Raw genomic sequence first — 9,719 nt, 5'->3', positions numbered from 1 at the left:
CGTGTTTTCCCAGGCCGCGTCTCTCGTGTTTTTCCCAAGGGTGAGATCCGGGGTGGTGTCTGCACAGACGCTGTTTCCCACTCTGGACGGGCAGTTAGGGTCCGTCAGGAGGGTGAGGCCAAGTTCGTGTATGTCCTCCCATAGTTGTCTGCCCTTGGGATCGTGTCTATTGTAGCCCCATTCTTGGTGGGCGGCATTGAAGTCCCCTAAGATTATGAGTGTGTTGTTTCCAGCTGCTCTAATCGCCTTGCGGAAGAGGGCGCGGAAACGTGCCTTTCTTTGCTGGGGGGTGCTGTACAAGTTTAAGATGAAGAGACTAGCCTTGTCTTTGCGACCGGTGATAATTTCTACTAATACGGCTTCGATATCCCGTGAGTTGACCTCATGCTCGACTACCGCTATATGTCTTTTAACTAGCGTGGAGACGCGAGATTTTTCTCCTCGGTCACTGTGCAACGCTTGATATCCCGATAATTTTGGTGGTCCCTTTCCCGTTTCCTGAAGGGCTATAGCTAAAGGTTTTTCTTCAATCTGCTCTAAGTGCTGCTGCAAGAGCGCTCGCTTGCGTTGGAAACCGCGGCAGTTCCACTGCCACACCAGTGTTTTCATTTTTGCTGCGCCTGTCCATTTTGCTGTATTTGAGTAACCGTCTTTCCTAATGTAGTTAGCCTCTCGTTGAAGGCGTTCTGCACGGTAGTGAATTGCGCGAGTTGCGTCTGTATTTGATTCATTGCACCCATTAGTTGGGTGAGGAGGGTCTCGATTCTTTCGAATCTTGCTTCGTACTTAGCATCTATAGCCTCTAGTTTCTTTTCTACTCTACTTTCGAGTGCCACCAGCGGGTCCGTCTCATCCCCTTTGCGTTTTTGCGGGGTTGGCCTGATTGTTTCAGTAGTCATTTTCTCCCCTTCGGTGTCCCTCGGCTCGGGGCGCGCGATTACTGCCTTCGCAGGCGGGAGAGAGGGCGTCTGTTTCTGTGTCTGTTTTGGGGGTACCGATTGGTTCCTCGGTGGAGAAGGAGGGGTACTCTTTCCCATTTTTAGATTTTGGATCTCTGCAGTGAGCGTGCGGAGCATGCTCTTGAGTTCTTGATTCTCTTTTTCTAGCTTTTCGATTCTCTCATCTGCCTCTCTATTTGCCTGGGGACTGCTGGCTGTGAAGCTTACCGATTTTCGATCTCCACTCGAACCGCGTCTGCTTGCAGGTGGCCCCCATGGCGCCTTGGGGTCCCGTGTGAAGCGCCCGGGACTGCTGGCCGTGGAGGAGGAGTCAGCCGAGGTTCTCGAGCTAGAGCGCCTTCGCCCTGAGCTGGATCGGCCCCTGGTACCGGAGCTCGTGCGGCGGCGAATGGAGTTGGCGGTTGCTCTTTCCTCCAGCCTTGGGAAGTCTCCCTCCCTGGCTGTGAAATGGTTGTAGTCCTTGCTATTGAATCTGGATCTTCTTCCCGATGTTCGGGATTCTTCGTCACCCTTCTTGGCTCTCGAGCGGCCCTCGCGTTCGCCGGCCCGTGGTGTATCGGTCATTTTTTGTTGGTCCTGCTGGTCCAGCTTCCTCTCCCATTGTCTCTTTTTGGAGATATATGGGGCCCTATATATTTCCCGGCAGCGTTTGTCGCCGAGAAGGTGTCCTTTTCTGCAGAGCTGACATTTCGGCTCGCATTGGTGGTCATCTTTAGGGTTTTCTATGCCGCACCCCCGGCACTTCCTATTCGTCGGGTCCGGGCAGACGTCTTCTCGATGTCCCATGCGGCCGCACGCGAGGCAGACCTCATACTTCTTCTTTTATAAGACGCATCTTTGTGCGAAGGGAGATAGATATACCCAGCGTGGCACCTTCTGGTCCTCGAATAGGATCAGTATTGACTTAGAGGCCGCTCCCAGTCTTCGAACGCCAAGTACTGTAGGGTTTTCCTTTCTCCTGCGTATACGCTCCAGGAGCTCTTCATTGGAGTAGTGCAGTGGGACGTCGTGCACAACTCCCTTTCCACAGTCTTCAGGCATGGTGGGGTACGCCGTTACCTCGATGTTTTCGTTGTCGTAAAGGACGGTGCCATAGGCAGAGAGCGCAGTGATGACGTCATGTACGGCAACGCTAAGTTTCCAGAGAAGAAGCTGACGTTTCAAAGAAGAAATCGAATGCAGTCGAAGATGAAGCGCACGGCAGCATGTAGACGAAGGCAGCGGACATCTGAAATTTCAGCAAGAATGACGTCACGGCGAGTTTTCGCGCACTCCACCAGTACAGTAAAAAGAAGCCTGAACATCGTCGAGGTTTCAATCGGTGATTACGTCATTATTTTAAATCCTAGCGCAAAGATAATTCGCATGCTTTACCCAGAACCGTCGTAGATTCAAATTCGTCAATTACCTCGAATTTTCAAGCAACTATCTTTAGGATTCCCCATACTACTCCTGGCGCAGTGGTGCTGCGGTTAAGCGATGCGCACTGCCCTGCGATGGCAGGTGTTTGCACCGGCAGGACTGGTGCGACCCAGGTTGCTCTTCCCTAGAAACATATGATTAATTTACCTTCCCCCTGCCATGGCGGGCAGTTGCGCGCACAGTCTGGTGGACAAGCTGCGATGACGCCACAATGTTATGTGACCTAGGGTGCCCACCTGCTTCCGAGGTTGCTCCTCTAAAGATTTTTCGTGAACTTTTTCCTCATGGTCAACGACACAGCATTTTCTGGACACAAGCTCCTTAACGCTTTCGCATTAACATGAAGCCTCCTGAAAGATAAATTGAATCAAAACCTAACGCAACCAGCAAAAGAGCCAAAAACATTTCCGGCGGTGCAGCATAGTACGTGGTGGAGAGGCTATTTTCCTCTTGGCTTATACTCTGGGCGTGAGTGTTTGCACTGTATTTCGTCGTCCGCAGACGCTCAAAAATCGACTAAACCAACTAATTTTATCATGCAACAACTGCATCGTCTACGTAGTTTTCGCTGTTTTCCTTCTTTCTGTAACGTATGCAATAAAGTGACGGAATCCTGCAAAATTGTCGCGTTCATCCGCGTTTTTACATATCTCTGGAATATAGGGTTGAAGACAAGCTAGTAAAAACTGCAACAATGGGTGCTACGTTCCGAATAACAACTATCTGCGTTCACAAAGAGTGAGTATTGTCATCTCACACAAAGTTTCCACAATTCTCACAATTTTTTTAAAGGAGAAGCTAGTGTGAGGGCTCTAACCTTACTCTCATGTCGAGGACAATAGTGCACTTGGTAACGGTACAAATAATATTATTAGAGTGATAATATTTTTATAGAGGAGCGATGGCGCAAAAGGTAAAGCATCTGCCTCACGTGCAAGAAGGCCGGGGCTTGAATCCTGGTGCCGCGCAATTCTCCACCGGGTTAAAAAAAATCCGCGTGTCGATGAAATTGCAGAACCAGGCCTGAGGTGCGGCCTGATCTCCATGACCAGAACCGACAACGTATTCCCTCACCAGAACAGGATTTGGCCACCCTAATGCAGTACTTGGCCACAACCTTCTATGAACAAATCAATTAACCCTCGGCCCTCAGTCCCCAGCGGCTGCGGAGCAACTCACCAAGGCGGCGGTCAGACCTGGGACGCAGCGGAGGGTGCTAAGAATTGCTCCGGACAGGCCGCCATTGAAATCTGAACCTGGCAACGTCTAACGTTAGCACTTTATCTAGTGAGGCTAGCCTAGCAGTGCTGTTCGAGGAACTAGCGGAAATTAAATGGGATGTCATAGGGCTTAGTTCAGTTAGGAGGACAGGTGAGGCGTATACAGCACTAATGCAAGGATACATACTGTGCCATCGTGGATTAGCGTATAGACGAGAACAAGGTGTGGGATTCCTCATTAATCAGGATATAGCTTGCAACGTAGTATTAACGAGAGGGTAACAGCTATTGTAATGAGGCTCAATAGGAGGTACAAACTGCAAGTGCTACAGGCCTACGCGCCTACATCCAGCCATGATGACGAGACAGTTGAAAGTTTCTGTGAAGACGTGGAATTGGCAACGAAGAAAGTAAAATAACACTGCACTGTAGTGATGGGCGACTAAAATGCGAAGATGGGCAAGAAGGAGGCTGGTTATCACGCAGTAGGCGACTATGGGATAGGTTCTAGAAATTGCAGGAGAGAGTTCTTAGTAGAATTCGCAGATAGAAATAATTTACACATCATAAATACTTTCTTCCGCAAACGAGAGACCAGGAAGTGGACCTGGAAGAGTGCTAATAGTGACACTAAAAATGAAATCGACTTCAGACTATGCGCTCAACTTGGCATCGATTTGGATGTGGCCGTCATCGGAAAGGTGCGCTGTAGCGATCACAGAATGGTAAGGTCTCGAATTAGCTTAGACTTGAAGAGGGAACGGAAGAATATAGTGCAGAGGAAGTACATTAACGAGTTAGCCCTAAGAAGGAAAGGACAGGAATTAGGAATATCGCGTCAAAACAGATATTCTGCTTAAACTGAGGAAGACGATCTTGATGTTCATACAATGTACGATTATCTGACAGGCATCATTACGGAGTGCGCAGTAGAAGTAGGCGGTAGGACAGTTCAACAAGATACCAGAAAGCTACCTCAGGTGACGAAAGATCTGATTAAGAAACGTCGAAGCATGAGAGCGTCTAACGCTACCGACCGAATAGAACTGTCAGAGCTATCGAAGTTAATAAATAAGCGCAAGGTAGCCGACATCAGGAAGTTTAATGTGGAGAGAATCAAGCATGCCCAATAGAACGGAGGTAGCCTAAATGTGGTGAAGAAGAAACTAGGCATAGGTAAAAACCAGATGTATGCATTAAGAGACAAGGAGGGCAATGTTATTAGCAGTATGGATAACATAGTTAAAGTAGCCGAAGAGTTATACATAAATCTGCACAGTAGCCAATGCAATCATAGCGTTAATGTGAAAGACAGTAGCGCAGATCAATGGGTTATCGCGCCAGTAACGAAAGAAGAAGTAAAGAATTCTTTAGGAGCAATATAAAGGGAAAAAGCAGCTGGGGAGGATCAGGTAACAGCAGATCTGTTGAAGGATGGAGGGGAGATCGTGCTAGAAAAACTAACAACCCTGTATACGCAATGTCTTATGACCTCGACCGTACAAGAAGCTAGGAAGAATGCAAACATTTTCTTAATTCATAAGAAGAGAGATGCCAAGGACTTAAAAAATTATAGACCGATCAGCTTACTATGTTGCGTTCAATGTATTTACTATGGTAATCTCTAATGGAATCAGGGCAGCCTTAGACTTTAATCAACCAAATGGTCAGGCGGGCTTTCGTAAAGGATATTCCACAATAGATCATATTCACACTGTCACTCAGGGGATAGAGAAATGCGCAAAATATTACCAACCTCTATATATAACCTTCATTGATTACGAGAAATCATTCGACTCAGTGGAATCCCCAGCAGTCATACAGGCATTGCGAAATCAGGGTGTAGAAGAGCCGTATATCAAAATACTGGAAGATATATATAGGAACAGCACAGCTACCATAGTCCTCCACAAAGTCAGCAATAAAATTCCAATATGGAAGGGCATCAGGCAAGGAGACACCATCTCGCCAAAGCTATTCACCGCCTGTTCACAGGAGGTATTCCGAGGCCTTAATTGGGAACAGTTGGGAATAAGAGTAAATAGAGAATACCTAAATAATCTGCGATTCACTAATGGCATTGCCTTGCTCAGTCATTCAGGAGGTGAACTGCAAATCAAGGTCAATGAATTAGACAGGCAGGGCAGAATTCTGGGTTTAAAAGTTAACATGCAGAAAACCAAAGTAATGTTCAGCAGTCTAGCAAGTAACAGGAGTTCCCAATTAGCAGTGAGCGCCTGGAAGTGGTAAACGAAAACGTTTAATTAGGGCAGGTAGTGACAGCTGATCCGGATAATTGAGAGGGAAATAACTAGAAGGATAAGAATGGAGTGGAGCGCATATGGCAGGTTCTCTCAGATCAAGAATGGCAGTTTACCAATTTCCCTCAAGAGAAAAGTGCACAACAGCTGTCTCTTGCTAGCACTCACCTACGGGGCAGAAACGTGGAAGCTAACGAAAAGAGTTCAGCTTAAGTTAAGGACAACGCAGCGAGCCATGGAAAGAAAAATGATAGGTGTAACGTTAAGAGACCGGAAGCGGGCAGAGTGAGTGAGGGAACAAACGCAGTTTAATGATATCCTAGACGAAATCAAGAGGAAGAAATCGGCTTGGGTAGGGCATGTAATGCGAGGGCAAGATAACCGCTGGTCCTTAAGGATAATGGAGTGGATTCTAAGAGAAAGTAAGCGTAGCAGGGGGCGGCAGAAGGTTAGGTGGGCGGATGATATTAAGGAGTTTGCAGGCAAAGGTTGGATGACGCTGGCAGAGTACAGGTTTAAATGGAGAGACATGGGAGAGGCCTTTGCCCTGAAGTGGGTATAGCAAGGCTGACGATGATGATTCTGTGAGTGGCTATGTTCTACATTCGTTCCCGCTTTCTATACTATCTACGCCGAGCCCCAGATTCCGGCCCTAAACTTTTGCAGCAGTAAGGCTAAACATAAATAATCCGAATGGGCAAAGAATGTGGACTGCAAAAATGGCCATGCTCATCATTTTCGAGTCTAGAGCAGTGAAATATGCAGCCTCAAAAAATGCGTAGGTCGCATGCAATCCATCAAGAGCTCAGGCAGCACGCCAACGGAGAGAACACTCATCACCGCTGATCCGAGAGATTTTCTCTCTCTCCTTTGAGAGCATCACGTCGCAGGCCCGTCATCGGCCTTTCATACACGGAGCGGAGGTATATTATCGCTGCTGATATCCTAACCTTTCTCTCTCCCGGTAAATATATGAGTGGACGCAACGCCCCTGAGCGCGTCAGCAGCCAATACCAAGGTTGTACAGAAATCTCGTACCCGGTGCGGCCACTTATAAGCGCTGTGACTAAAGGCCTCTTCTCTCAGTGCACACCAAGCATGGCACCTTCGCGGTCGGTTTTGCTGCCCCTGCTGGCCTCCATTGCAATCGCTGCTGCAGCACCTGAGAAGGACAAGAGCTCTGAACCAAAGCTCTGGGCACTTCTCGTCGCCGGATCCAATGGCTATTACAACTACAGGCACCAAGCAGACATCTGCCACGCCTACCACGTGCTCAGCAACCATGGTATTCCCGATGAGCGCATTGTGGTGATGATGTACGACGATATCGTGAACAGCACCGAGAACCCTACACCCGGAGTGGTCATCAACCATCCCAACGGAAAGAACGTATACCCCGGAGTCCCCAAGGACTACACCGGAGACCTGGTGACACCCCAAAACTTCCTTGATATTCTTCAGGGCAAGAAGGTCAGTGGCGGCAGCGGCAAGGTGATCGCAAGCGGTCCCAACGACCACATCTTCGTCAACTTTGCAGACCACGGGGCGCCAGGACTGATAGCATTTCCAAACGACGAGTTGCATGCCAAGCCTTTCGTAAATGCAATCAAGAAAATGCACAAACAGAAGAAGTTCGCCAAGATGGTCATCTACATTGAGGCATGTGAGTCAGGCTCGATGTTCGACGGCCTGCTCCCAGACAACGTGAACGTCTACGCCACGACGGCAGCGAATCCCGACGAGTCCTCATACGCCTGCTACTGGGACGAAAAGCGTAGCACCTATTTGGGTGACGTCTACAGTGTCAACTGGATGGAGGATTCGGACAAAGAGGACCTCCACAAAGAGACACTCATCGACCAGTTCAAGCTCGTCCGAAAGGAGACCAACACAAGCCACGTCATGGAGTACGGCGACCTGAACTTGGGGCAGCTCTCAGTGAGTGAATTTCAGGGCGAGAAGCAGACCGAACCCATTGAGTACCCTCCGGTGCCACGTGACCCAGTCTCCAGTCGTGACGTCCCCCTCGCCATTCTAAGGAGGAAGCTGGAGAAAGCAACCGACCGTTCCACCAAGCGTTCTCTGATGATCAAGCTACAGCAAGCTATTCGGAACAGATCATTCCTCGGAGAGAAAGTGAGTGAAATTGCGAGCTTTGTATCTGATGGAAACTCTGATAGCGCCACCTCACTTCTGCGGACAAAGCTTCCACTTCGGGACTTCGACTGTTACGAGAAGGCTGTGCAACACTTCAACGAAAACTGCTTCCGACTTTCCAAGAACCCATATGCCTTGGAACACCTTCGGGTCCTTGTTAACATGTGCGAGTCAGGCTTTGGGATCACTCGCATCATAGAAGCCATGGACATGGCGTGCACCCATCCTACAGTAATTGACATTGTTTGAAAATTGGTCTGTACTGGCAGCAATCCTGCTCCTATCATTCATCGCATTGGTTCAAATAAATATTGATTATATTTTCGTTGAGAGATGTTCCTCCAATTTTGTTCACAACGAAAATTCAGGAGAAGTCGAATAGGTGGACCAACATTTGTGACGAATACGAGGGGGAGCATAATGTTACGACGTGAACGTTGATAGTGCTTAGGGTACTGCGCAGTTGTAAAGAATAAAATGCGTAGTAAGGTAGCTTAATTGTTAATGAAGTTATGCTCATTCGTAGAATCGAAAAAACACCGCTTGCAGATCACAGAGTAATAATTTCTTTTACGTGGTTTCAGGTCAGCATACTCCAAATTTAGCTAAACCTCTATTAGCCTCTTATCTGTTCTATTAACATGTTGCAAAACTATAAAAGAGGTTTGTCATGTGGCCTGTGTGCAAATAAATTTTGAAATGCATCACCGACGCAGTCTCTATAGTTATCTAGTACTAATCGCATAAGTGTGACTGATAACAAAAACGAAGCCGAAATTCATGTGTTTTCAGGACGAAGATTAGATAGAGGTACTCAAAGTGGAAGTCAGCTCTAGAACTCTTATCGTACTTCACAGGCAGCCTTAAACAGAACAAAAACATCAATAAAAAGTTGACATACGCTTCTCTGCAATTATAACGGCGCATATACGAACACGAGTAATGCATTAATCGGGAAAAGGGCCAGAAATTTATTTAGCTTTGCGCGTGAAGGATTCTTTAAGAATACAAGCCGTTGTATTTTGCTGTCAAGAGAGTAAAAGTGTGGCAGGGGCTAATAACCCATATTTGCTGTTCAGTACCACTCTGATAGAGAAAAGATAAAAAATAGGTATTTCTTTAGCTGCGGCAAATGCTTTGTTGTTATAGACCCCTTGGTTGTTTTAAAGAACAAGTATGCGGGAAACAGAAAGTTAAATTCTTCACACATGCTCTCTTGAGATTGCACGCGCGCCCCACCTCAATAGTGAGCGCAGCTCAAAATGCGTAAATATCATAAAAACCAGAACAACGTCACGCACATCACTTTTTTATAGCGCATATAGCAGGAGAATTTGGAAACTTCGACTGTGTGTCCTAAATGTTCGAATTTTTATTTCCCAGTCACTAAATTGCGCTTGCAAACGAATTGAGAAGGGATACCTGTCTTCGTTACCGTTGTTTGCAAGACGCTGTGCAGTACTTTAGTTTGCCGAAGCGGCTACGCTAACAAGCAGTAGTTCCCAACAACAGTGTCTCTTAAGTGAGCCTTCGAAACTCCGGCTCTTCACAGAAGACTCCTCGCAGTAACAGATCGCCTCGTGTTCCTGTGTATATTGAATGAAAGCGAGAAACAGCGCTTCCTAAAACGTAATTCAGTGCACACCGGTACTCTTCTTGCTAATAATTTGTTGTGCAACTAAGCAGAGCAGTTTCAGTTG

The 9,719-nt window shown here is 47.3% G+C and overlaps 1 protein-coding gene across 1 annotated transcript; it reads left to right on the top strand.

Moving 5' to 3' along the window:
* The first annotated feature begins 6,897 nt into the window (after positions 1–6,897).
* LOC144124733 (legumain-like) lies at positions 6,898–8,349 on the top strand. Its single transcript, XM_077657590.1, has one exon. It carries the CDS (start codon positions 6,961–6,963, stop codon positions 8,266–8,268), a length of 1,308 nt encoding a protein of 435 aa, XP_077513716.1. The 5' UTR covers positions 6,898–6,960; the 3' UTR covers positions 8,269–8,349.
* The last annotated feature ends 1,370 nt before the right edge of the window (positions 8,350–9,719 follow it).

Source organism: Amblyomma americanum, chromosome 3 (assembly GCF_052857255.1).
Source record: "Amblyomma americanum isolate KBUSLIRL-KWMA chromosome 3, ASM5285725v1, whole genome shotgun sequence".
In the NCBI taxonomy this organism is placed as follows: Eukaryota; Metazoa; Arthropoda; class Arachnida; order Ixodida; family Ixodidae; genus Amblyomma; species Amblyomma americanum.
The sequence above is the reverse complement of the archived record's forward strand: the minus strand, read 5'-3'. Positions and strand labels throughout refer to the sequence as shown.